We start from the raw sequence: 27,959 nt of genomic DNA, 5'->3' as shown, positions 1-27,959 counted from the left end.
AGATCCAGCCCCTGTGTCTGGGGTAGTGGTTGGTGCTAAGCAGAGTGGGGAGGGCATCCCTGGGTCATCTGACACAGCACCATTGCTGAACTCCCTGTGGGCCTTTTCTGAGCTGAGTGGGTGCAAGGGGCCTGGGGACAGCTGCTGCTTGGAGCCTGGTGTCCTAGTAGCAGAGGGTACTAGCAGCAATACGCTGTAGGGGCTGTATTGTCCATATAACTCTATGGTTGGTCTCCTCTCCTGGCAAGTCCATAGTGAGGGGAGTGAGGGGCCCTCAGTCCAACTTGGTGGCTGTATCAGTCAGGAGAGGCTGAGTCATGCTGTGGTAACAAAAGGCCTGAAAAGTGTAATGGTTTAAACACAACGTTTATATCTTGTTCATTCTAAATGTCCATCATGAGTCCACTGCGGGCTCTGTTCCATTTCTCCGCCCTCTGGAACGCAGGCTAATGATGGTCACCATTTGGAACTTGCTGGTTGCCGGGACAGAGGGAAAGGAAAGATCTGGAGGGTCTTGAAATGGCATTTAAATGCTCTGATTTGGGAGAGACTCATGTAATTTCTACTCACAACTCACTGGCGAGGACCCACGCAACCATAGAGGGACCCCCGAGGAGGGATCCCACCATGCGCCCGGAAAAGAGAGAGTGGGAAGGGGTTAGTAAGCGGCACTCGTGATGAACATAGTCATTTGGGGAAAGTCGTCTAATTTCTCCAGGCTTCCTTTACTTTATCTAAAAGTGGCACTCTAAGGCAGACACTGCGTATGGTCAAAACGGCTCTTATAATCCCTTTAGCCATTGGTTATCCACAGACAAAGGAAGGAACCTCCACTTAACCCCATGCCTTATACAAAAATCAACTCAAAATGGATTGTAGACGTAAATGGGCTTAAACACAAAACTATAAAACTTGAAAAAGCATAGGAGAAAAATCTTCGAGGTCTAAACCCAGGCCTGATCGACAAAAGGAAAAATGGATAAACTGGGCCTCATTAAAATGAAAAACTTTCCTCTGCAAAAGTCCCTGGTTGAGAGCCTCGAAGACAAACGCACACGAGGGAATTGCAGAGCGGTGATGGTGGAGGGCGGGCTGAGCACCTCCATGCGCGGAGGCCTGGGTGACCTGCGTTGTGCCCACAAAGGCGGCTGTGCTCAGGGTGTGAGTGACCCCTGGAAGGCCTGTGACCAGTCCCCCGAGCATGGGGGTCCTGGGGTGTCCCTTCCTGGCCCTGAGACACATTCCTCCCCTTATTGCCTGGCTGTGCAGGGTCACAGCCCCCGGAGGAGGGGGCCAGTCCTCCCTTCCTGAGAGAGCACCTTGTCTACAGCGCAGACAGCTCACAGGCTCCTCGGACCCCAAGATGCTGGAGCTGGGGCTGGGGCTGGGGCCTGAGCTAGAGCAGCAACAGCCCCTTTTTACAGGTGAGGGAATTGAGGCCCGGGGAGGGCGAATGAGCTGTGTAGTCTCACACAGCCAGTTAGGGAAGGAGACTGAGTGATTGCAGACAGTGGCAGAGATGCCGGGGGCAGGTTTAAAAGCGGGGACTGGACAAGCCTCCCACCTCCCGGGGTGCAGCCTGGACCAGTCCCCTCAGTCACGGGGGAGCCCTTCCCACCTCCTATGAAGTGAAAGAGGGTCCCAGCTCACCCTTTCTTCCTCCAGGCCAGGGGGGAGCACAGGGTCACGTGGTCTGGCCCTCGCCTCCCCCCATCAGTGCCCCAGGCTGAGGGTGAGGGGTTGCTGGGGGTAGGCTAGGCGGTCCGGGCATGGGCATGGGCGCCCTCTGCCCCCCAGGGCCTCCTGTGGGCGCCCCATCCCTGTGTGGGCTGCTCTGACTCCGTGCCGGGAGCCGAGCTTAGGCAAACCACGCCGCACTGGACGCCATTCAAGCTTTTACAGGCCCTCAAATTGGGGCTGGAGCCGGAGAGGAAATACTAAAATCCTGCGTACACAACTTCTGTCTGTGCGCGCCCGGGCTCCGGGAGAATCAGGCGCGGCTGTGAGGGACACGTTTGTACTGTTTTAAGGGTTCCACGCCTTTCCCCCTGCTCTGCTTTGAACAGGCAGCACTGATGTGTCGCCTAAAACCTAGACTCCTGGACGTGGGCCCCGGGAGGTGTCTGTAGGGGTTGTGTGTGGGGGTGCTGAACTTTTCTCCTACCCCATCCAAGACCCACAGAGCTGCGTTCAGAATCCTGGGATCCATGAACCACAGGGCACAGCCAGGCCCCTTCGCTGGCAGAAAGATGCAGCCAGAGGAGACGGTGGCTTAGAGGTCCCTAGAGCCAGGCAGGCCTGGGTGGGAGCCTGGCTCAGCGCTTTGCAGCTCTGTGACTGTGGGCAAGGACACCCCCTTTCCCCATCTGTAAAATGGGTGTGATAATGGTAAGATGATGGTACCCCTGAGATCTCCTGTGAGGATTAAAGAGATGACGTAGTTAGGGAAACGTCTCCGAGTCTGGTACATTATATGTGCTCCCCCAATGGTAGCCGTTGTTATTATTTATATGAGGTAATAGTAAGAGCACCGTTATGAGCCAGGCCCTTGTTAAGTGTTGCATGCAGTTTAATTCATTTCATCCTCGCAGTAGCCCCATGAAGTAGTAATTTAACCACATTTTAGGTGAGAAACTAGAACAGCAATGAGCAGAATGACTTACCCAAGGTCACACAGCTAGTGATTGGCTGGGTTGGGATTTGAACCAACCTCTGCTTCAGAGACTTAGGTGCTTTGCTGCCGCTCTGAACTGCTGGTCAGCTGTATGTGCCCATGGTGTCCTCAGCCTGAAACGAAGCCCCCCACACTTGGCGCCTGCCCACCTTCCCAGTTTCATCCCTGCTGAATGCCCTCAGGGCTCCTACGTAGCCACCACGCATCTCCCTGGTTCTGAACCTGTGTTCCTCCTCCCACCTCTCGGCCAGGGCTCAGCGCCTCTCCTAGCGCAAAGCTCTGTCCGCTGACCATCTGTGCGTTAGGTCCTCCCAGGCTACCCTGGCCAGAGAGGTTCCCTCCCTCTCTGAGCTTCCCCAATACTCGCCTCCCCCCACCTTCAGGTCTCCCATGCCCTTGACCTTGGGCCACCTTGAGTTGTGGATGTGTTCATCTTCCTCATCTGGTCCCTCATCAAGACCCCTGCATGTCTGACCCGGTTTCTTGCGCAGACAGGACCTCCCATTTGGGGGAATTGAATTTTCACTGATGGTAAATCTGGGCTGATGGGCGACATCACACTGGTGACGTGTGTGAGGGAAACAGAAGAGGGGCTCAAACCAGCTTGCTCAGAGGAGGTGGGAGACAAGGTGGGCACCAGCCCCATGTTGCTAACATCTGCCACCGGCCCAGGAATCAGCCAGGACAGTGAGAGTGTGGCCTGGGCTCCCCTGCCCACCCCTGCCTCTACTTCCCCCTTAAGTGTCCTGTCATCAGGGTTTCCCAGGAGCCCTGCTCAGTCTCAGGTAAGGACGGACGCCTCACAGGGGTCTGAGCTCATTCTGGCTGGGCTGTCCCAAACAAGCGGCCTGCAAAGGGCGTCTATTTTCCAGGCCTGTCTGTGCTCCACGTGACACCAACCTCAGCTGGAGCAAGTGCATCTTCTAGCCCTCTGCCGGGCAGCTTGACCCACACACCCTCCCATGCTACTTCCCCCAAACAGCCGAACCCTCGGTGCCCATGTTCAAGAGACTCAACAGTGCTGTGAAAATCACATGGCCTTTGGAATCTGGAGGTCTGGGTTTCAGTGCAGTGCCATGAGGTCTTGGGCAAGTCACTTCGCCTATCCTGAGCCTCAGTTTCCCCATGGGGGTGATGTTCTCTACCTCATTTCCTCGAGATTAAGTGACAGCAGGAGTATGAGAGGACCTGGCACACTGTGGGAACAGAAGTGTTGGTGGGGTTAAGTGGAGTCGCACAGGTGGGGTGACCTGGACCCGCCAGACAGTCTGGGACCTGAGCCTGAGTGGATGACCCTGTGACCTGGTCCCAGCTGTGAGGCTGCTCCCCTGAAAGGAGGATGGATGCTGGACAGCATATCTGCTCCATACAGCCCTGGGGGCTGGCGGCCTCCCTGAGCCACCCATCCCGCAGACTGAAGCAGAAACAGTCTACACGGCATGGCAGCGCCCTCTGCTGGCCAGGCTGGGCTGGCACTGGCTGCTCCTCAGCACAGGGTGATGGTGACCCTAAAAGCAGCCTCAGGCAGGGCCTCCAACCCCTGTACTGGGCAGGCAGGCCAGGCCCCGGCCCAGGAGGGACTCTGGTAGGCGGGAAGCCCATTCCCATTTTACAGATGAGAAAACCGAGGATCAGAGAAGTGAAGTAAACTGCTGTTGAATGGTCAAGCCAGACCCACCCCGCAGTGCTCTTCCTCCTACTCCAGATAGAGTCATTTTGTGTGAATGTAACGGAATAGGCATACTGGAAACAGTGCCCTTCTTTATTTCATTAAAATCAAATTAGACCTGGGTGGGGGAGGGATAAATTAGGAGGTTAGGATTAACATATACACACTACTATATATAAAATAGATAGCCAACAAGGACCTATTATATAGTACGGGGAACTCTACTCAATATTTTGTAATAACCTATAAGGGAAAAGAATCTGAAAAAGAATATATATATATATATTCATATATAACTGAATCACTGTACTGTACGCCTGAAACTAACAGGACATTGTAAATCCATTATACTTCAATAAAAAAAAAAAATCAAATTAGACCTGACACCACCTTTCCAGGGCTGCAGAAAAATTCACTGTTACTTGCTTTTGGAAGTGGGAGTGGGGCTCCTCTCCCCTAGGCCCATGCAAGGACCCAGGAGCCTAACATGATGCCAGAAAAGGGGTGAGTGTGGGGGAGGGCAAATCTTCAGTATGTTGGGGCCACTGTGAGAGCGTCATGTCTAAGCCTCCAGGAGGCTCTGCTGCTTCCTTGCCAAGATCGGCAGCCCTGGGGCCTGGGCCCATGCTCACATGCTCCCCGGACGCCCCCACACAGCGCAGCCTTGCCACCTGAGGTCCTGTCTCTTCCTGGTGAACACTGCTACTCTGGGTCACCGCATTCTCCCCAAACTACCTCTTTCTCTTCTCCCCAAACCCCCAGCCCAATCCCCTTAAATTGCTCCAGATCCTGAAAATAAAAGCAGGAAAAGTAGGTTGAATAAGGGAAGGAAAGTAGATCAAGAACAAAGGGTAAATAATTATCTCGAGAAAAGTTCCTGCCCCTCTAAACGCTGCCCGGCAGCAACTTGTGCCTATGGGAAAATGCTATGTCCTTGGAATGACCTTCTTGCTGCAGCTGAAGCCAATAAGACACGGCTCAGACAGTGAGCAGGTTGGTTGAAAACAACTGAAGAAAGCCTGGGGGAGCGGTTGGTCATGAGGAATGGAACGTGTTAACTCATGTCCCAACTAAACCGATAAAAGCTGAAAAAGAGGTTATGGAAAACTGGGTAAGGGGATAAATACCCAGGGAGCCGGGGTTGCAAAGCCATTCCTATCTGAAAGGGATGGACTTGGGGCCCCTGTTTTCATCTCAAGTGTACAAAGGGCCTGGTGGGTCCAAACTGCGACCCTCTGGACTCTGCAGTTCCCAAATCCACAATACTGTCTTGAAGTTCTGACCAAAAACCATCCACTGCTTGGCCATAAACTACCAGCTTAGTGTCACCGGTTCCCTGAGGGTGGTGCCCATGGCCTGCTAGAGATGGTGCATCTGCTTCCTCAAGGGCCCTTTTCCAATCTGGGAAAGTTTAGGTTTAAACATGAAGATGATGAAACAAATTAAGCCCTAAGGATCAAACTCTCATGTTAAGTTTAGAAGTAACATGTTTATAGTGGTTTCTTTAAAATATTGTAATAGTTAAGAGACTCTAACACATTAAAGACTGACAGATTAACGATGTGTTTTAAATATGTAATAGAATTTAGACTTGTGACTTTCAGTTGGAAGGGGAAAGAAAATTTGACTCCATTTTTGGGAATATTATGAGATTTTAAAGAAAACTGGTGCTTCACTATATTAATACATTTTATTTCTTAGGTTTATAAGAATTTATTACTTAGAGATATTTTTCTTTGTCAGGCAACTGAAGTACTTACAAAGGAAATGTAATATATTAAATTTATGATTGCAGTTCAAAGTGTTTAGGGGAATTTAATTAATTAAGTTTGTAAATGATTTTTCAAAGGAGCTTAGGGTCTTCAAGTTGAGTTAATAGATCATTAAATCAAAGAGAATCGAAGGTCACTAGTCTTATCTTGCCATATTTATAAACAGGATAACAAGATTTGTAAACTGAACATAACTGCTTAAGGATAACGAGGTTATTTCTGTGTTATGAAGGGAACATTAATTTAAAATCTAAGTAACTCTAAGTAGTCCCTTCTGGACTGCCCTCAGATTTAAAAAAATAATTCACAGGAACAGCTATTAATGCTAACAGCTAATATTTATGGAGGGCTTTACACGGACGATCTCATTCCATCTTCCATTCTAGATGAGACCCTGGGAGGTCAGGAACTTGCTCAAGGCCACACATCTAGGAGGCTGTACAGGTTTACAGGTTGGACTTGAGTTGGCTCTTCCACTCCAGAGGCTACGGTATTAATTTTTGGAGGAGAAATTCTGCATTCTCCCTTTTTTTTTTTTTTTTTTTTTTGGCCTTGCCGCAGAGCATATGGGATCTTAGTTCTCCAACCAGGGATCAAACCCATACCCCCTGCAGTGGAAGCTCAGAGTCTTAACACCTGGACCACCAGGGAAGTCCCCAGAAGCTGCAGTATTAACCACAGTGCTGAACGATCTTTGGGGCCTGGGTTTCCAGGGTCTGCACCGAGGTCCCTGGAGAATGGCTACACTTCCCTAACTCATACCAGTGAATGTGAGCTTGTCAGGGCCCCATCTGCCCAGCTGCTTTGGTGCTCAGCAGAAATAGGGAAGGGATTTTTTTTTTGACATCTATTAATTTTTTTAAAATAAATTTATTTATTTATTTGTTTTTATTTTTGGCTGTATTGGGTCTTCGTTGCTGTGCACGGGCTTTCTCTAGCTGTGGCAAGCGGGGGCTACTCTTTGTTGCAGTGTGCGGGCTTCTCATTGTCGTGGCTTCTCTTGTCACCTAAAGCACGGGCTCTAGGTGCGTTGGCTTCAGTAGTTGTGGCTTGCAGGCTCAGTAGCTGTGGCTCGTGGGCTCTAGAGTGCAGGCTCAGTAGTTGTGGCGCCTGGGCTTAGTTGCTCTGCGGTATGTGGGATCTTCCCAGGCCAGGGATCGAACCTGTGTCCTGCATTGACAGGTGGATTCTTAACCACTGCACCACCAGGGAAGCCCTATTAATTTTTTCTTTTCTTTTTTTTTTGCGGTACGCGGGCCTCTCACTGTTGTGGCCTCTCCCGTTGCGGAGCACAGGCTCCGGACGCGCAGGCTCAGCGGCCATGGCTCACGGGCCCAGCCGCTCCGCGGCATGTGGGATCCTCCCAGACCGGGGCACGAACCCGTGTCCCCTGCATCGGCAGGCGGACTCTCAACCACTGCGCCACCAGGGAAGCCCCTATTAATTTTTTTGTACATATACTTTGTCCCATTTTCCCTTAAAATGTATGCCTTCAGGATTTTTTTTTTAATATTGAGCTACAGTTGATGTGCAGTATGTTTCAGGTGTACAACATGTGATGCACAATTTTTGAAGGTTATACTCCTTTCACAGTTATTATAAAATATTGCCTATATTCCTTGCATTGTACAATATATCCCTGTGGCTTATTTATTTTATACATAGTAGTTTATGCCTCTTAACTCCTTACTCCTATCTTACCCCTCCTTGGGGAAGGGACTTCTGAGTGGCCAATCTGAACCCCTAAGTACCATTTGTGGAACTGCCATATACTTGTGTCCTGTAAACACAGAACTTCTGACAATAGCCTGGCCTTGTGACAGGTGTGAACCAGGAGCTATGCATATTTTCTTCCTTGTTGTATACATTAGTCCTTTTCCCTTACTGTCCCTCTCCTAACGATTTACGTAAGAAATGGTGTTTAACATTACAGCATCGTTTCTAGGTAACAGAAAATTCAGGTGGGATTGGTGATTGAACTAGAAGAGAAATTAACATTGCGGAAAGATGGAGGCAGAGACTAGTGGGACTTGGTGTCTAAAATTTTGTAAAGAGAGTGCGTGTGAGTGACAGTTGCATTCTGCTAGGCAGCAGTGTGAGGGTGTAGTGATCCCTGTCACTCAGAGGGCTGTGCTGGGTCACGTCCGCTGTCTCCTGATTGCTTGTCTAACCATACTCTCCACGGAAGGATTTGGAAATCTGAAAACCGTGTTCCCTGACTCTCTACCTGTGAGGTTCTGCTGATGAGAGGCAATGGTGGGAGACTGGAAGGCGGAGATGGGAAAAGCCTTTTTAGGGGTGGGGGCTTCTGATAGCAACTCTCCTGGTAGCAGTGCTGGCAGTGGTGGCAGCAGTGGCAGGGGTGGTGGTACTGGGTAACACTGCTGCCCTTTTTTGCTTCCCGCAGGTACGAATCTGTAGGTAGCCTGAACTTCCACTTTTGTCCCTCCAGCAATTCCACCCCCTTTATCACTAATGCTCTGTGTTCAATCCCCTCTGTTTAAAATGTTTATGGTGCTTTCCATTTTGTTGATTGGCCTGAAACAGATCTCATTCTCTTGTTTGCTTTTTGTGCTCAGCTCTTTGATTTGAAGATAATCCATCTTGTAGCGTCTACACCAGGTCTGTCGCCTCTAACTTCATGGGGTGTGCATGGACCGCACTGGACCTATCTCCTCCTCCAGGGTGGACACCCAGATTGCCCCCCAACATGCTGTCATAAATATTCTTATACATATTTCCTTTTTATACCTGTGTGAGAACTTATCTGCAATTAAAACGTATACCCAGAACTGAAATTGCTTTGTCATAGATCATAGGTATATCCATACTACATCTGACTAAGTATTATAAGGTCATGACCCTGAATAGCCACACCTCCCCAAAATATAAGATAATGCTACATATACTATTCTGTAATTAAATTTCTCCCACTTTAGGTCAGACGAAAATTCAAATAATTCCAACTAGGGAAAAATTGTTTTTAATTAAGGTGCAATTATAATCAATTCTACTGAAACAACAGAAACGGTGTTTTGGATAACAGCTTCTAGAACGAGACTGCAAATTCCAGCTTCACCATGCACTAGCTGTGTGACTTTGGGACAGTTGCTTAACTTCCCTGTGCCTTGTTTTACCCACTTGTAAAATGGAGATGTTAATAGTACCTACCTTATTAGGAGGTTGTGAGAATTAAATGAGATAACGCACATAAAGTGTTCAGAATACTGCTGTTGGCTATTATTGTTGAATATTTAGGTAATATACAACTTTTTTGCTATTTCTCAACAATGCTGCAATGAAGTTCAAGATTTTTTATTATTATTCTTGCTGTTGTAAAAAACACATAGCATTAAATTTATCATTAATAAATTCACATCTTACTAAGTGAAAGAAGTCAGACAGAGAAAGATAAATATCATATGATAGGACTTATATGTGGAATCTAAAAAATATGATACAAATCAACTTATTTACAAAACAGAAATAGACTCACAGACACAGAAAACAAGCTTATGGTTGGTTACCAAAGGGGAAAGGGTGTGGGGAGTGATAAATTAGGAGTTTGGGATTAACATATACACACTACTATATATAGAATAGAAAACAGCAAGGACCTACTGTATAGCACAGGGAACTATACTCAATATTTTGTAATAACTTATAAGGGAAAAGGATCTGAAAAAGAATATATATATATATCTGAATCACTTTGCTGTATACCTGACACTAACACAACATTATGAATCAACTATACCTCAATAAAAAATGTTTTTTAAAATTTATCATTAAAGTGTGGGATTCTTAGACTGCCTGACTATTGCACTGGAGTTCTGGCAGCAAATGCCAGCCTGAATTTAGCAACCTTTTGGCTTGGGACACCTGGGTCTTTTTAGAGTAACAGGATGTCTCCACACCGTTTGCCCCACTGCTGCATGATCAAGGCCTCTGGCTGCGAGAGCCCTTCCTGAGGTTCCCTGATTTCTGCAGAGCCAAGATCCTTACCAGGGCCTTCCTGAGCCCTGGGGTGGGTGAGACAGGGCAATAACCTCTGGTTAGGCAGCGGAGCATCTGTACAAGGTTGTGTGCCATGAAGGGATAGAATTGATTCAAAGTCCACAACTCTACCATCTGTGTGATCTTGTGCAAGTGATGTCACATCTTTGGACCTCTGTTGCCTCATCTGTAAAATGAATCCTGGCCTCGAGACTCATCAGCAATGTGGCTTGGGTAAGTCAGCTTTTCCCCTGGGGTCTTAGTTTTCCCATCTGTGAAGTGGGGTATCATCGCCTTTACAGGTTTACTGTAGGGATTAGGGATAATGTTTGCAAAGTGCCTGGCACAGTGCCTGGCGGAGATTCTGGGGCTGGTAGACAGTTTCAATACTGCGGATTCTGTCTGCTTGACCCTCTGGAAATTCTGACTCGTTGGCATCCAACCTGCGCATCGAACATAAGGTCCCCAAAGCCCCCTCATGCTTATGCTCCAGTGTCTCTCTGAGTTTGTAAACACTCTTTCTGGATGCCCTGTGGGAACATTAGGCAGCCTTCTGTATCTGGTACTGGGGCCACAGCCTCAGGATCCCTTCTGAGACCTCTTCCTTCTCCTCTGCCCCTGTCTCCATCCCATCTTTATTTTCCACACTCCAAAGGCAACCTTCTTCCTTTCCAACATGAATGAATGAAGACATTTCATCTACATACATTCCCAAGGGCACCCCGGGAGGGGGCTGTCTCTACTTCCCCACCTCTTATTGAGTTACAAACTCAAAACAGCAAATCAGGGGGACCCCGGTTTTAGCTCTGAAATCTTGGAAGTCGTTGCTCCCATCCTTACAGCAGGAGAAAAGCTGAACAAACTGACAGATCAAGGAGACAGAAAATCAGTAATTACATAGTTGAGCTAAAGAGCACCATCAGTTGTCTGGATCTAATTGACACTTATAGAATACTTACCCAACAAGAACAGAATACACATTCTACTCGAGCTCACACAGAACTCTCACCAAGTGTTTGTGTCTTCCCCAAATTCACATGTTGATGCCCTAACTCCCGGTGTGGCTGTATTTGGAGGTGGGGCCTCTGAGGTAGTAGTTAAGGTTGCAATGAGATCATAATGGTGGGGCCCTGATCCAATACAATTAGTGTCCTTATTAGGAGAGACATCATGTGAGCACAGAGCAAGAAGGCAGCCGTCTGCAGGCCCAGGGGAAAGCCCACACCAGACACCTACTGGCAACTCCCTCTAACTTGCAGTTCCAGTTTCCAGAACTGCGAGAAAATAAATTTCCATTGTTTATGAAACCATGCCCCATAGAATTAACAGAAGCTGATAACAGAAATTCTTGAACTTGTCTTACATAACAACAGATAAAGGAACAACTTGTTAAAAGTCCTTTGCTTGTAAACTGCCTTCGTTGATTAAGTTCACTTTAGTTTTTTTCTTTCTTTTTTCCCCCCTCTCTTTAATTACATACCTTCCCAGCTTCACACAGCCAGCTGTTCTACAGGAACTTGGAGTCAGCTCCTATTCAGTGCAAGACGGCTGGGGGACGACTGGGACCATGAATCCTAGACCTGGCCTGTGCAGATGTCCAACCAACAGCCTTTTGACATCAGAGGGCCAGAAAACTCCACCCTCAGATCATGCTAAGCACATGAATATGCAGAAGCATGTAACCCAGATGCACCTTCCCAAACACCAATTACTTCATCTTTTTCCCATACATCCAATCACCTTGCCCCACACCTAAGGCCACCCTGCTAATCCTATAAGTACCCCAATGCCCTCACCTTCCTTTCTTTTGTTGTTCATAACTTTGTTGTCATATCTAAAAAGTCAATGTCAAATCCAAGGTCATAAAGATTTACCCTTATGTTTCCTGCTAAGTTTTTTTTTATATATATATAGTTTTAGCTCTCATATTTAGGCCATTGATCCATTTAGAATTAGTTTTTTGTATGTGGTGTGAGATAGGGATCCAACTTCATTCTTTTGCTTGTGGAAATCTAGTTGTCCCAACAGCATTTATTGGGGAGACTGCTCTTTCCCCATTGAAAGGACTTGGAACCCTTGTTGAAAATCTGTATAGCACAGGGAACTTTACTCAGTATTCTGTAATAACCTATATGGGAAAAGAATCTGAAAAAGAATGGATTAAAAAGAAAAAGAAAAAAAATCAATTGGCTGTCTATGTATGAGTTTATTTCTAGACTTTCAATTCTGTACTGTTGGTCTATTTAACTATCCTTATGCCAGTACCACATTGTTTTGATTAATGTCACTTTATTGTAAGTTTTGAAATTTGGAAGTGTGTATCTTCCAACTTTTTTTTTTCTTTTTCTAGATTACTTTGGCTACTTGTGTTTCCTTGCATGTCCATATGAATTTTAGGGTCATCTGATCCATTACTGCAAATCAGGCATTTGGAATTTTGATAGAGATTGCACTGAATCTGTAGATCAGTTTGGGAGGAGTGCTGCCATCTTAGCAATTTTAAGTTTTTTGATCAATGAACATGGGATGTCTTTCCCCTTATTTAGGTCTTCTTTAATTTTTCAACAGTGTTTGGTAGTTTTCAGACTATGACTTTTGCACTTCTTTTGTTAAAAGTATACTTTTATATTCATAAGTATTTTATTCTTTTTGATACTATTGTAAATAGAATTGTTTTTGTAATTTCATTTTTAGTGTGCTCAAAGCTATTATACAGAAATATGATTGATTTTTATAAGTCGATCTCGTATTCTGCAAACTCGCTGAACTCATTTATTACTTCAATCATTTTCAGTGGATACCTTAGGATTTTCTATGTGCAAGATTATGTTATCTGAAAACAGAGACTGTTGTAATTGTTCCTTTCCAATCTGGGTGACTGATATTTCGTTTTCTTGCCTAGAAATCTCCAGTTTGGGGGAAAGCATTTAGTCTTTCACCATTAAGTGAAAACCCATTAGCTGTGGGCCTTTTGTAGATGTCTTTTATCCAGTTAAGAAATTTCCCTTCTATTCTTAACTTGTTGAGTGTTTTTTTTTACCATGAAATGGTATTGGATTTTGTCAAATGATTCTCCTGCCCCCATCTAGTGGGATGATCATGTGAATTTTGTTTTTTATTCTATTGATATAGTGTATTACAAAAAGTGTTTTTTCTAAGTTAAACCAACCTTGCTTTCCTGGGATAAATCCCTGGTCCTGGTGTATAATTCTATTAATAGAGTGCTGGATTAGATTTGATAATATTTTGTTGAGGATTTTTGCATCTATACTCATAAGAGATATTGCTCTATAGTTTTCTTTTCTTGTGATGTCTTTTCTGGTTTTGATATCAGGGTAATACTGGTCTCACAGAATGAGTTGGGAAGTGTTCTCTTCTGTGTTTTGGAAGCGTTTGTGAAAAATTGGTATTGATTCTTTAAGTGTTTGGTAGAATTCACCAATGAAGCCATCTAGGCCTGGGCTATCCTTTGTGGGAAGTTTATTGATTAATTATTAACTTGATCTCTTTACTTGTTATAGGTCTATTCAGATTTTTTTTTCTTGAATTAGTTTCTATGTCTTTCTAGGAGTTTTTCCTCTTCATCTATTATCTAATTTGTTGGAATTCAGTTGCTCATAGTAGCCACTTATGATTATTTTCTATAAGGAAGGTCAGTAGTAATATACCCTTGTTTATTTTTTAATTTAGTAATTTAAGTATTCTCATTTTTCTTGATCAATGTAGCCAAAGGTTTGTCAATTTTGTTGATCTTTTCAAAGAACCAGCTTTTTGTTTTGTTGATCCTATAATTTTTCTAGTCTCCATTTCATTAATTTCTATGCTAATCCTTGTAATTTCTCTCCTTCTTCTTGCTTTGGGTTTAGTTGGCTCTTCTTTTTTCTAGTGTCTCAAGGTGGAAGGTTAGGCTGTTGACTTGATATCTTTTTTTTTTTTTAAGCTTTATTTATTTATTTATTTTGGCCGCACCACATGGCATGCGGGATCCTAGTTCCCCGACCAGGGATCGAACCCACGCCCCCTGCAGTGGAAATGTGGAGTCCTAACCACTGGACCACCAGGGAAGTCCTGAGATTTTCTTTTTTAATGTAGGCATTTACAGTTATAAATTTCTTTCTAAGGACTGCTTAACTTCATCCCACAATTTCTGGTACTTTGTGTTTTTTATTTTCATTAATTTCAAAGTATTTTCTAATTTCTCATAAATTTTTTCTTTAACTCTTTGGCTACTCAGTTGTGTGTCATTTAATTTCCACATCCTTGTGAATTTCCCTAATTTATTTCTTTGACTAACTTCTAATTTTACTGCATTGTGATTGGATAACATTCTTTGCATCATTTCAATCCTTTTAAGTTTATTAAGGCTTGTTTTATATACATTGGATAGAACAACTGGGCAGAAGGCCAACAAGGAAATAAATGACTTGAACAACGCTCTACAATAAATGACTTGAACAACGTTCTACGCAAACTAGGCCAAGCAGGACATTTTCTAGAACAATGGCCACTAACCACTGGACCACCAGGGAAGTCCCAGCATGTATGTTTAAATGTATCAGTATCTCCTGTGGATGTGTATTATTTGTACCATAAAGAAAAAACACAAGTAGTGTTTCTTCCTGATGGCGGGTCTAGGAATCAGGAGTTGTGGTGGGCAGGGACCAGCAGATCAAGGAATTGTCAAGGCCAAGCTGGGCTCTGCAGGGTCTATAGGAGCTCCACTGCCTCCCAGAGCCTCACTCTCCCAAACCGTCCACTTAACAAGGGACAAACTTGGATGTAAGAGGTGTTGCAAAGGCAGAATCCACCTGACCTTCCACCTGAAACTGGAGGACTCGGGGTCATGGTATCTGTGAGATTCTGCCTATCAGAAACTGAGTCGTTCAGCAGAAGAGCCCTGGAATTTTTGGCATTTGGAGTCTGAGGTCCAGGCTAGCTGGGGAGGAGGCAGTGTCCTGAAGGAGGTGGACACGCTGGGCTGTGGCTCTGGAGACTTGACGGGGAGGCCTCACTGCAGACCTGGGTGTGGAGTAAAGAGAGGCTGTATCAAAGTGTGACCCATGGGAGTGGATGACCCTCCAGGGAGAAATTACAACGGGAAGGGGAAAAGAGGATCACGGCCAGAGGCGTGGGAGGAGGAAGGGGAACCCAAAGAGAAGTGGTCAGAGATCGGGCAGGAAGGAGGAAATTAGCCCAGCCGAAGAAGAGGCCTGACACGCAGAGGAGTGGGTCCCACCGGCCGCCCTTGGGGCTGCTTGGAAGCCCAGGGCTCTGAGAGCCGCGCACGCACCGCAAGACACTAGGCGGCGCTGTGGCCCATTCTAACAGCCACTCCTTTTCGTGTCGGGGTTTTCTTCTTTTTAAAGAGAAATTAATGTGTGCTGCCCTCCCCATCCCACCCCCCCATTTCCTGTTTAACAGATGAGAAGCTCAGAGAGGGACTGTGGTTCTCCCCAAAGCATACAGGGGTGTCATGGCCGAGGTAGGGCCACCTTGCCCACCAGGCCCAGCCCTCCAGCACCACCCACTTTTTAGTCTTGCCAACAGTGAAATCACCTTCCTTGGTTTTCCCATCCTTTCTGTTTCCGGTTCCCCATCGGCCCCACCCCCATTCTCCGTCCACCTGCAGCCACAGAGATGTGTTTCAGTATAAACTGAATCAAGTTGCTCTCCCAGTAACACCCTGTGGTGGCTCCAGATTGCTTTTTACCCCGACATTCAGCTTAGCCTGGCCCGCAGGGCTTCATGCCTCTAGAAGCTTCACCCTGAGCCTATGCATACTTGCCTTTTGGGTTTGCTCTGATAAAGCGGGTCCTGCTGTGTCACCTCCACCAATCTCTTCGCTCTGCTTCCCCACTCCTCCTCTCTCCTCTAACTACCCCCTTGGTCTCAGGCTGACTTTCCTGGCTCTACAGTGCCCTCCCCTGTGCTCTAATGCCTGCGTTGTCCTGTTCATGTCTTTAATGTTTTTTCCCCTCTGGACTGAACTCCAGGGCACTAGGACAGGGTCCATTTTGTCTGCAGCCTGTCCATCAGGGTCCAGCCGTGGCTCTAGGAAGGCTATCGCACTAAGGATGACCATGCTGGCAGAGCGGGCGAGGAGCTAGCACCAGGTGTCACGGGACAGGATCTTTGGGGCAGGTCCACTGAGTACTAACGTATAGCCAAGAGCATCTGTCTGGAACCGTGGGCAGACCATCAGCTGTTCTCAGCGTTTGAACCAATGGTGTTCCATACAGAACGGTCAGCCAGAGCCACAGAATCGAGTCAGCAGAAGGGGCCCCCACGGTTGGTCTCACTTTTGTATTCTAGGAGCTGGTATATTTTACTGTTTTTAAAGATAGAACAATCAGGGTTTCAGTTCCAAGTTTTGGAGAATGTGGGGCTGCATCTGGAGCAGGTAGGAATCAGCACGGCCTTTGTTCTCACCTGGTCAGACCTCTCCCAGAGATGAGGCCAACAGACCCTTGAGCCAGACAATGACTAATGTGGAGGCACCCACAAAGCGGATGGTGGACCAGCGCCCCGCCATGCTGTCGCTGCGGACATTACCAACTTTGGGCTGTTGGCCAATAGGACAAACATGTAAAAATATTTCCCTCTCCTTTCTCTCTTACAACAAAGCTGTAGCAGTGGGTGTTAATAGACGTTTTGGATTTCCCCAGTGCATAGGCCAGCTGCAGGGCTACTGAAACCCAAGTTTGTTATGCAAAGGAGGTCATGCACAGAGACTTCAAAAAGCCTGAAGAAATGAAAAATGATCTAAATAAGCTTTTCTTCTTTCTATTTCATATCTCAATGCTAAATGATATTTAAAATCCTGTTAACTTTTTTCAGGAGTATTCAAAATTGGACAATAGAAATTAGATAGTCCTTTGTTTCTGCAGGAAGTTTTGACACAAGGCTGTGGTTTTTAAATCTGCCTCCTAGCTCCAGGCCAGAATCTCCTCAGTTGTCAGCCTAATTTCGCAAACTTCCTAAAGAGGAAGGATTCTTTCTAGTTGGAGAGAAGCTAAATCAATGTTTAGTACAGGATGTGAACAGGGGGTGGGGTGGGCAGAGAAAAGGGAGAGGGGAAGAAAATCAGGACTGGCTCTCTATAGAGAAAGGTTTGGGGAAAATTCTGGAGCAACTTTGAAGTAGCTTCAGGCTGAGATGTAAGTGGTCCGGAGAACCCCTTCTGAAAGTTACTCCAACTGTCTTGGCATAAATACTTTAAAAAAACACAAAATAGGTCACTAGGAATAAATCTATAAAGCAATGAGTATGGTGATTATACTATTTAAAGTCAAAACCAGGATATTTGACAAGCTAATTGGACAGTATAATTGGAACTGAGCCTGCCCACCCCTTCCAGATGAGAGATGCCAGGCTGGCGTGCATGAACCCTAAATGCTCAGCCGTGAAGCAAGAGGTCGACCAGATGTTTCCTGATTCCTGGTCCTGTTTCCGGATCATGAGTGGTGGTGATGTTGGGAGAATAGGAGAGGTTAGTAAGAGAACAGAGGGTCTGTCCCTCTGACTTCTCCTCAGCTCACCCTCCAGGATCACAGTACACACCGTGTTCTTAAATTTAGGTCAATTTAGAGCAAAGTGACATAGATGAGCCACAGACGAGACAGAGGGGGAAAGGCCACTGCTGGGACATTCCACTCAACTTTTAACTTTAGGACAAGACTTTTGGTTTACACTGGAATCTATAGTTTTGCCTGTTTGGAGTGTGTGTGTGTGTGTACGTATATTTTTTTTGAGTCTTCCTGTTCATACTAAATATCACACTGGAAGAGGAAGCAGCTCTAGAACAAAACCTCATAGTCAGAAAGTATTTTGTCCACCATTTATTTTATTATTTATTTATTTGTTGGCCACACTGTGTGACCTGTGGGATCTTAGTTCCCCCACAAGGGATTGAACCTGCGCCCTCAGGAGTGAAAGCGCGGAGTCCCAACCACTGGACCGCCAGGGAATTCCGTCATTGTCTTTAATGTCATTTTTCTTGAAACTGACTTTCTTCGATAAATCAAAAGAATATAAGCCAGGTAACAGAGAACAGAGTGGAAATACGTTACTCCTTTAGAAGTTACAAGTTTTTAGTGTACAAAGTTATTGCTGTTATGACATATCTCCTGAATAGTTTCTTACTGTACATTTTCTGAAAGTTCACTTTGTTAATATTTCCAGCTACACAAAGGCTGTAATGGCTACATCTGCCCAATCTTGGATGGCTGCCTGACACCAGAGCAAAACTTGACATCTCACTTCTGCCAGACAGAAGGAAACTTATAAACCTGTCATTCTTTGGACATGTCTTATTGACACAGCTCATTGGAAAAATCTTTTAAAAAAGTCATAACTAAATTTCACAGCATGTAATTTATTCTCATTTCACCACAGCCCCGCTGAGTGGCTACTTTTCCTGTCTGCAGAATGGGTTGGAATTTAATACTGGGAACTAGTCAAATTGAATCATTTGGGTAATGAAAGTCCAACTACGAAGACTGCAGTTTCCTTTTGGGGAGTACTACTTTCTTGTCAAAATTTTTTTTTTTTTGCGGTATGCGGGCCTCTCACTGCTGTGGCCTCTCCCGTTGCGGAGCACAGGCTCTGGACGCGCAGGCTCAGCAGCCATGGCTCATAGGCCCAGCCGCTCCGTGGAATGTGGGATCCTCCCGGACCGGGGCACGAACCCGTGTCCCCTGCATTGGCAGGCGGACTCTCAACCACTGCACCACCAGGGAAGCCCTCTTGTCAAAATTTGAATGTGCATATGAATGAATGGTTCTCTTCAATTTACTTCAGTTTTATGTTGTGTCGGTTGTAGGTAAATACAGATAAACACCTTGTTCTGTGAACACAAAAACAGGCTAAAATGGCATTGGGATGTAGGAAAGAAGAGAAAAAGACAAGTTTGGGCCAGGGTGCCTGGCCCTCCAGGGAAGGGCAGGGGGTGCGCTATGTACTGGGTCTTTTCCCCTGTTGTCTGCACTTTAGTCTGAGAGCTGAAGGTGCGGTCATCTGGGCGGCCTTCAGGGAGGGTCAGCGTCTGGGAAGACGGTGTCGGTCCCACGGGCAGCAACACAGAGTCCTTCGTTTGAGGGAAGCATTTTGTCACCATGTGCGTGAACGGAAGTCAGGCCCAGCGTTGCACAGTTCCTGCTTGCTACACAAGCATTCTAAAAGCTCACTTCATTCTAAGGGGAATTCTGCTAAATCAAAGAACTAGTCATTTCCATCTTTCTTAATGCGCTTGACTGAAGTGCACCAAAGAAAGGAAGAAAAAATAACCCACACTTGGATGCTGTAAAGCTGCCAAGGAGAATAGATCCCATTTCAAAATCTTCCTATGATGCTGGTCTGAAAGTTTCTCCTGAGACAGAAATAAGGTGAACGTAACAATCCCTTTGATATCAAGTCCAAAAGCACTGGAGTTAGAATGTAGTTAAAATAAAGAGGTCCTTGGTTTCAGAAATCTTTAATACCCTGGGGAGACTAGGGTGTGACTACTTCTTGTTCTCTTTTATAATCAGCCCATGTCTGCAAACCAGATTGACCGTTGCCGGTCAAAAGGTCATAGTTCAACAGAAACAGTCCAAAAAGTGGGCTTGACAACTTATTTTAACTAATGGGTCCACAGATGATGAGACCCGCCCCCACCCCCAAATCTGTGAGAATAGACATCACCAATGCCTTATTAGTACATTGTTGGGAAATTTAAAAAAAACACCACCACCACCGTGACACAAAAGTATCAGTGAAGAAGACAAGGTAACACCTAGAGGAATGAAGTTGTTCAGAAGATCCCAATTCATCTTTGCCTAGAAACATGGCACACGTCATCAGGAGATACTCATCCTGGTCCCCAAAACATTTTTCTACGTCCAGCCTAGGTTTCTGGAGAGAATAAGCTCTCTGTAGGAAAAAACAGAAAACTAAAACACACTGAAATTTTCTGTGGCTCAAAGTTCTAGTGAGAAGTATGTTAAAGTACAGAACATGTGTAAGTCATCCTAAGTTGCCTCAAAACCAATGATTACATCCACGTAAGAGCATGTGTGCCTACAAGGCTGCACAAAGTTGAAAGTGTGACGGAGGAAACTCAAGTTACTGGAGACCAACCTTGTGACACCCTGGGGCACCTGGAGGTCTGTTCCCAGAAAAGCAGGCGGAGACACAACCCTGAAGCAGAGAAGCAACTTCTAATGAAAACTGCCGAAGTGCTTAAAGTTCTCAAAGATGGTCTCTGGTCAACTCTCATTGGTGGACACCATGAAAGGTCATTGAAAAAAATACGCCTTTTTATTCACTTAGGGCACTTACTGCCTGCCAGTAATTAAACATTGAGAGGCACGGGCAAAACAATGTAAAAATGAATTAAAAAAAGACACACAGAGTAGGAGGGGAGGGACGAGGCCAGGTCTGGTATTTGTTGAAAGCTGAGGAAGTGCTGGACGGGCTACTTCCCAGCAGCTGTGCAAGGCAGGGGAAACGAGACCACGAGACCACGCGCACCCGTGAAGGGGCGCACCGGGAAAGCTTTCCAACTGTTGGACCCTGGCTGTTTCTTGTCTTTTCTAATAAGCATTTGGGCTTCTCTAAGTAGCCCCTGAGGAACGAGGGGGTGGAGGTGTGTGGTGCAGGCCTGGCCTCACCTGAAACACAGGACAGCTGCAGGCCGTTTCCTGAGTCTCAATATTCAGAGCTAAGTCTCACCGTTTAACAGATAGGAATTTTCTTTCTTTTTTTTTTTTTTTTGCGGTACGCGGGCCTCTCACTGTTGTGGCCTCTCCCGTTATGGAGCACAGGCTCCGGACGCGCAGGCTCAGCGGCCATGGCTCACGGGCCCAGCCACTGCGCGGCACGTGGGATCTTCCCGGACCGGGGCACGAACCCGTGTCCCCTGCATCGGCAGGCGGACTCTCAACCACTGCGCCACCAGGGAAGCCCCAGATAGGAATTTTAAAGCATTTTTTCCTAAACAGTATCTTACAGAGTAGAATCCATAGAAAATTTTAAGAAAAGACATAAAACCAGAGAAATCCTATTTTGCTACGCAGGCTGCTCTGAGCTTGACCCCAGAACCTTGGAGATCCAAGGGACTCATTCAGAGCTATGACCTGGCTCCTTGCCCCGCATATGCCGAGGAGCCGGCAGATGCGGGAGCCATCGGCCTGGCCTGGGAGTCAAGAGCTGCACCGGGGGCTGTGGGAGAAATAGAATTGGGGGAGGGGTGGCAGTAGCAGCCAGCAGAGGAGACCCCTTCATCCCCCAGCCCTCCTCACAGGCATCTGCAGTGAGGTCCTGACTAGCAGTGGCATCCAAGAAGGACATTTTAGCTAGACTTATAAACTTATTTTCTAGGGGAAAAAAAAAAAAAGCACTCAAATTAACTAGACTGTAAGAGTTCCTCAAAAGCTTTTATTCTTTTTTTTTTTTTTTTTTTTTGACCAGCACACTGCCTGGTACACACTGCCAAGGAGGCGTTCAAAAAAAAAAAAAAAAACGTTTTTTCTTAAACAGGCAATTTATAACACTGGGAAGACTTCATTTCAGTGTTTCAGAAAACATGATTATTCCTGGAAAGAGTTTATTCCTCTACGACTCCGGAGAACAGAGGTTTTGTCCTAATTTTTATAAGCCACCTCAGACAGACAGTGGAATAATCTGGATTAACATTTAAGTGTTTGGAAGGCAGTTAAAAACTCTCAAGAAATCCAAGAGTTGTCCGCCTGGGGCAGTGTTGCAGTACTCGGAGGACACAGAAAATGTCTCTGTGTCCCTCCTTGACCTGGGACCTGCAGGACAGCTCCCCTGCTTGATTCCTACAAGTCTTCCTGCAGAAGGCAGATCAACAGAGAGGGACGGTGAACTTCTCCGACCGGCCCAGGCCTCATGCAGCAGCATGGCCCAACCAGTCCCAGTGGTTTAGCTACCCAGCACGTCACCCTGGAAGTGCTTCCGACATCTGTCCCACCAAACAGACTAACAGAGAACCAGAGTCAGGCATTCAGGGCTGTCATCAAAGGAGTCGCCTCCCTTCTTCCACATAATGACCTGGGATTCTATGTGCAGTAGACATGAACAGAGTTTTTACAAATTAAATAACTTTCTTAAAATACAATAAAACATCATTACATACAATTCTCTTTGGAAAGTCTTTCCCATTCTCAAAATTAACTTACAAAATTTTGTGCAAAAACACTGGCTTCAAATAAATAGGGAAAAAAAGTGGGAAGAGCAGAACTTTTTGTATTGTTTTTGTTTTTTAAATTAAAAGTTAAAAAACACCAGCTGCACTTCAAAGTTCTTGCAGGACGCGTCAAGAAGGCTGTGAAAAACAGCCCTCCTGGTCAGAACTGCATTTTCAAGTGAGGTTTTCTGGGTTCAAAATTCACAATGGATGCCTCCGCTGAGATCCCTCACCACGCCCTCTCTGACCAGCTTCAGGAGGAACCCCGTCTCTGTGGTCACATTGTGCATGGTCTGAAAGTTCATGGCAGCCATACAGAGATTGTCAAAGTAGTGCAAAGGTGTTCTGGGTTGGCTGAGGTCATAGCCAAAGCCTGCCAAACTGACTTCATCGCACAGATGCGTGGCTAAGACAACGGCAATGACACCAATCGTGGGGACGTTCTGGAAAGGAGAAAAGACAAAAAAAAAAAAAAAAAAGGTCTTAGCACAAGTCGCTGCTTTACAGGTAGGCTACATGCCATGCAAAGTGATGAAAGTGGCACTGGGGGCTGCAATTTATACGTCACACAATTTCAAATATCACCCAATTCTAAAGTCTGACTTGCCATCCAGGTCAGGAATCTAGACTCTAAATCATGGTCTGTGATGTGAATTCTTTTAACACACAGCAAGGGGCAGCCTGGCAGGTCCTGCTGCACCAAGCTAAAAGGTATTCTTTCTAAAACTTCCACCCACCGGTCCTGCACAGAATGACCATAATAGCAAGACTAACCCATTTCCTCTCTCATGCGACAAACGTCTACAAGGTCTGCTCTGGGACAAGTGGCCACAGCCCTTCTCCGGACATGGTTTGGGAACCCGTCCCGTCCTGGCTGGCTCCTGTACAGCCTCTGCCTGAGAACAGAGCGGGCTCAGCTCTCGTTGGTGAAGACTGTCTTCACCCCTTACTTGTGAAGACAGTCTTACTTCACCCCTACTTGCCTTTCTGGCAAATAACACCCCCAGGCCATTTTCACACGTCCTGCAGCTCAGCCAGTTTCTGCTGGCTCTCTGTTCAGGCAAGTACATTTTTCGCCTCAAATTACGGGCTTTCACATTTGTTTTTTCCAAAATGTACCCTTGCTGACTTTGGCCTAGAATGCCAGATGTCCAGAATTTTGGATTCTGACTGTATCACCACTCCCTCTTCACGTCCAATATCTTGCCACTTGTAAATCTGGAACTGGTTCTCGGGATCTCCCTCACAGACTTGGGTAAAGACAGCACACAGGGCGGCAGACAGGAATACGGAAAGCCCTGCAGTGCCTAAGCCCTCCTTGGAGACTGCTGCCCATCTAGTACTCGATATTCTCTTGTATCGTCTTTCATGTGCAAATATACCTCCTTGGTTCATCTCAGCCGAGTCTGTGACTTCCATGACCAGCTCTCCTTTTCTGTAAACTGGAACAACAGTGAACCTTTCAGAGTTCAGAGATTAAGGTGGGAATAGCGAACATCCAGGGAACCCATCATTTGATAAAAACTGCTTCCTGCTCCCCAGTGTGTCCTGTCTACCTCTCAAAGCCAACCTCCCTTATTAAAAAGGAACTCAACAGTCATTTTACATGTTTGGAAATAAAAACCAAGGGAAATTGACCCTAAAGAAGCCAGCCTCCTGTTTGGGCTTAGGACTCTAAGGCAGTGCGCCCTGTCTTCTCCACCTGCGGCCAGCTCGGCACACAGCACCTTAGGAGTACCCATCAGTGTCCGTGGAGGAGTATATAGGGGTAATGCATGGAGAGAAACTCAGAAACTATCAAAAGCTCCCCAGAGCACGTTATCTCCAGAACACGTCCCCCAAGAGCAGCCCTCACTGTCCAACAGGCTTCTCTGTCTGCTGGGAGGGCAGATGCATGAGGGAGTTTCTGACGATGTAATTTTAGATCAGAAGCCATCTTCCAAGTTACTGTTTTTATCCAAAAGAAGAATACCATTTTGACAATGATAAAAAATAAGCAAATATTCAATTCAAATGATAAATTATAAAGTAGAATGTAAAAGACTCCTATAGACTCACTCTCCAGAGAAGGGCATTCTTCACAGTTTGGTCATTCTTTCCAAGCTTTTTCCTATGCAACTATATATACATTTTTAGTTTTTAAACAAAAACGGGATTAAATAAATGTTCTGCAACTTGATTTTCTTGCTTAATACATTGTGGAGGTGTTTTCATATCCATTAGTTTTTCTTCATCCTCGACAGTCACACGATATTGCATCGACTATACCATAACGTTTAAACAATTCTCTAATGATGAATGTTTAGGCTGTTTTTAGTCCTTTGCTATCAATGCTATGATGAACATCATAGAATAGCCTTGCAGATTTTCTCTAATTTCCTTCTAATAAAATTTTTAGAGTCAAATTGCGGGGTCAAAGACTATTCATATATATATATTTTTTTTTTGCGGTACGCGGGCCTCTCACTGCTGTGGCCTCTCCCGCTGCGGAGCACAGGCTCTGGACGCGCAGGCTCAGCGGCCATGGCTCACGGGCCCAGCCGCTCCGTGGCATGTGGGATCCTCCCGGACCGGGGCACGAACCCGTGTCCCCTGCATCAGCAGGCGGACTCTCAACCACTGCGCCACCAGGGAAGCCCAAGACTATTCATGTTTTAAAGTGATATATGTATTGCCAAACCACCATCCGGAAAAAGTGCCAACTTATAATTCTACCTACATTCCTGCCAAACAAGGACATTATCAAGCTTTTAAATCTCTGCTAAGAAAACAGGCAAAAAATGTCACTGTGGCTCTAATTCGCTTTTACTTGATTACTGGTGAAGATGAACATTTTATCATGTATTCCTGGGCTGTACTAATTTCTTCTGTGAAATGTCTGTTCATATCCTTTCCTCATTTCTTTATTGGCTCATCTTTTTCTTTTTGATTTAATAAGATCTCTAAATGCTTTGAGAATATTTACTCTGTGATTTCTATGATAAATTTTCCCCCACTAACTTTGTTTCTGATACCCTTCACCATTCAGCAATTTCGTATTTCACGTAATTAAATCTGTCCATTTTTTAAAGGTTATTTTTAAAATAAAATCGACCTGCAAGCCAACAAATGAGCATCTGCCTGTGTTTAAAAAAAATACTATGGAATCTAATAAAGAAACGGGGCAGTTTAAAAGATACAGAAATCTAAGTGCACTTATAGTGAAACCTCTTTATAACTTAGTTTAAGAATCTTGCCAAAGTATGTTGTCTTTTTTATAAAATTGTTTTGTTAAAAGCGATGCCAACAGGTTAAAAGTTGTAAGCCCACATTCCGGAGGAACCCATGTGCTCTGTGTGGGAGAGCCCAGCTAAAGCCAATCAGAGACCCGACAGTCACTGGTCGGGGGTAGGGCTGCTCTCCTATGAGAGGGAAAACACATCACGGGTTCTGGACACGTTCCTGCAGTGGGCAGAAACTACATGGCCCTCCTGGGCTCCCCATGGATGGAAAGGCCAGAGCCCTGGAGGAAAACAGCGGACTGCGAAGGGAACAGCTTCCACTATGTGAACCATTTCACCCGAGGTGTTCAAGCCTGAAGTTGGAGCCAGAGTTGGATTTAGCTCTTACTGATCGCAGTGAAGAACTAGGTTTTTGTTTTTAAGGAGACTATTCAGGTATTTGTTTTCCTTAACAAGCACAGAATTCTTCCTTTAAAATTTACACAGTTGTGTTAAAGCATCTTTTTAATTAGAATTTGATTCAAAGGGCAAATAGAAGACTCTGCTCATCTGCCTATTGGATGAGGACCCCTGAATCTAGCTCCATTTGCAAATTGCACCCTGGACCAGCCCCATTTCCTAGGAGGTATCTCAGGTCCCCAGTGTGGGTAGCAGTCCCCATGTTTCAAAATTCCTTGCTTTTCCTTAAATATAAATGTTTTGCTTAAACCATTTCCACTGCTTTTAAAAAAGTTTTATTTAAAGACACAGGTTTAGCTATTCAGATCATGAAGAAACAGGTAATAAAGGCATCTCCGCCCAGTAGCAACACAGGCTAATTGCAGGTAAAGAACCTACCGCAGTGAACAGCCTATAGCACCAAGGTTCTCAGAGCAGGCTGAAAAATAAAAATCACCCAGGGAACTCTGAAAATCCCAACGTACAGACCACAACACAGACAGATTAAATCAGAACGTCTGGGGTGGGATCCAGGCATCAACTGAAAAGCACTGCTCTCACCTATAAAGTGAGGATAAACGTCAATTTTCACCCAAGTGGCCTGTAGAGTTAAAATGTAAAGAACTTTCTGATCACCGAAGTTCCTTTCAGTGTCCTGCAGCTAATTATATGGAATCCTGGAGTAAGAATACCTTAAATAATATCTCAGTGACCGAAGTGCTAACGTGCCGACTGTACTAGTCAGATGAGCCACCAGGAGTGGGGGGATCAATCAGTGGGGAGCCCTAAGGTGACGATGTAGAGAGGGAAAAACACATGGAACATCTAATCAATGACTAGGTTTCACCCCTGGAAGATGCTTCTGGGTATACAGCTGAGCCTAACTGAAAGCTGTATAGGTGCCTCCTTTCCAACACAGAGAAGAACAGTTAAGTTTCAGTAGCGACAAAAATACCTTATCTCGGCCCCAGAACCTTGACTGAGGCTCTGAGTATCGAAGGATGTCAAAGGCAGTCTCTTTGATGATAACCGGATTCAAAATCCTGAACTGTTTTGGCTGGAGTGGGATTTTTTCCGCCACCTGCTTCCAAAAGAAGAGTCGCACCCAAAACGGCTAAGGAAAGAAAGCAAGCGATCGTTAGGGGGATTTAATCAAGTCATCTTATCAGCGGAGCGGGCAGAGCGCATCCCCTGCTAATGAGGCCAGAACCGTGGGTGTGGCCCCTTGTGGGTTTGTAGGCTGCATTCTGTGGCCAAGTCACAGATCTATGCAAATCCAGTACCTCAACTCAGGCAAGCAACTCTAAGGATCTGATCTATGAAGGTGGCACTGGACAAGGAAAGGAACTGCAGAAGCAGCTCTTATTGATTTGGGGAAGAAATTCTTCAGGTAATGACCTGAGAGAGTCAGCCTTTTTAGGATCCAAAGCCACCATTTTGCCCAGGGAAAACCAAGCAAACAGATCCAATTCGAGGGTATGAAGTGTTCTGGGTGCCCCTCCTGTGCTCAGGCCCCCACCACGCACCCCCTTCTCCACTTACTCCACTTCCTAGTCCTGTGATGTCTCTTGGTAACTGACTGTAAGTCATTTCGTATGTGCTTCATCTTTCAACTAGAACAACTACCCAAGAGAAAATCCAGAGGACCACAGTAACCTGTACGGAATCGAGCTTTGGAGATACAAATTCTCCAGCACGTGAAGCTTCTGTGAAAGGTCTGATATGTCCTGTTAACTTTACAGTCAGCTGGTTTGTGCAAGTGCATATAAACGCACACACACTGCTTAACAGCTGACCTCTGGAATTCATTTCAACATAATGTGGGGGGCTGGGGGACTATAAAGTAAGGTGAGAGATTATTGTAAAGACAAAGAAAAGGAATATGACCAAGTTGGGGCCATCTCCTCCACATCTGCCCCTCTGGAACGCCGTGAATTGACTCCAGCGAGAACACCACCAGGGGTTTCCCCGGTGGCGCACTGCATAAGACGCCGCGCTCCCC

At 45.7% G+C, this 27,959-nt stretch overlaps 1 protein-coding gene across 2 annotated transcripts in view; it reads right to left on the bottom strand.

Moving 5' to 3' along the window:
- Positions 1 to 21,507: 21,507 nt before the first annotated feature.
- Positions 21,508 to 27,959, bottom strand: part of ST3GAL5 (ST3 beta-galactoside alpha-2,3-sialyltransferase 5) — a 50,399-nt gene continuing 43,947 nt past the window's right edge. For both annotated transcript variants that reach the window (XM_079941041.1, XM_079941042.1), the window contains exons 6-7: positions 26,913 to 27,071; positions 21,508 to 22,741 (exon numbers count right to left, since the gene is read on the bottom strand). In XM_079941041.1, coding sequence (XP_079797167.1) covers positions 22,493 to 22,741; positions 26,913 to 27,071 — 408 coding nt within the window. In that variant the 3' untranslated portion in view covers positions 21,508 to 22,492. The remainder of the gene's footprint in view (positions 22,742 to 26,912; positions 27,072 to 27,959) is intronic.

This window comes from Stenella coeruleoalba, assembly GCF_951394435.1.
Source record: "Stenella coeruleoalba genome assembly, chromosome: 13".
Lineage (NCBI taxonomy): Eukaryota > Metazoa > Chordata > Mammalia > Artiodactyla > Delphinidae > Stenella > Stenella coeruleoalba.
The sequence above is the reverse complement of the archived record's forward strand: the minus strand, read 5'-3'. Positions and strand labels throughout refer to the sequence as shown.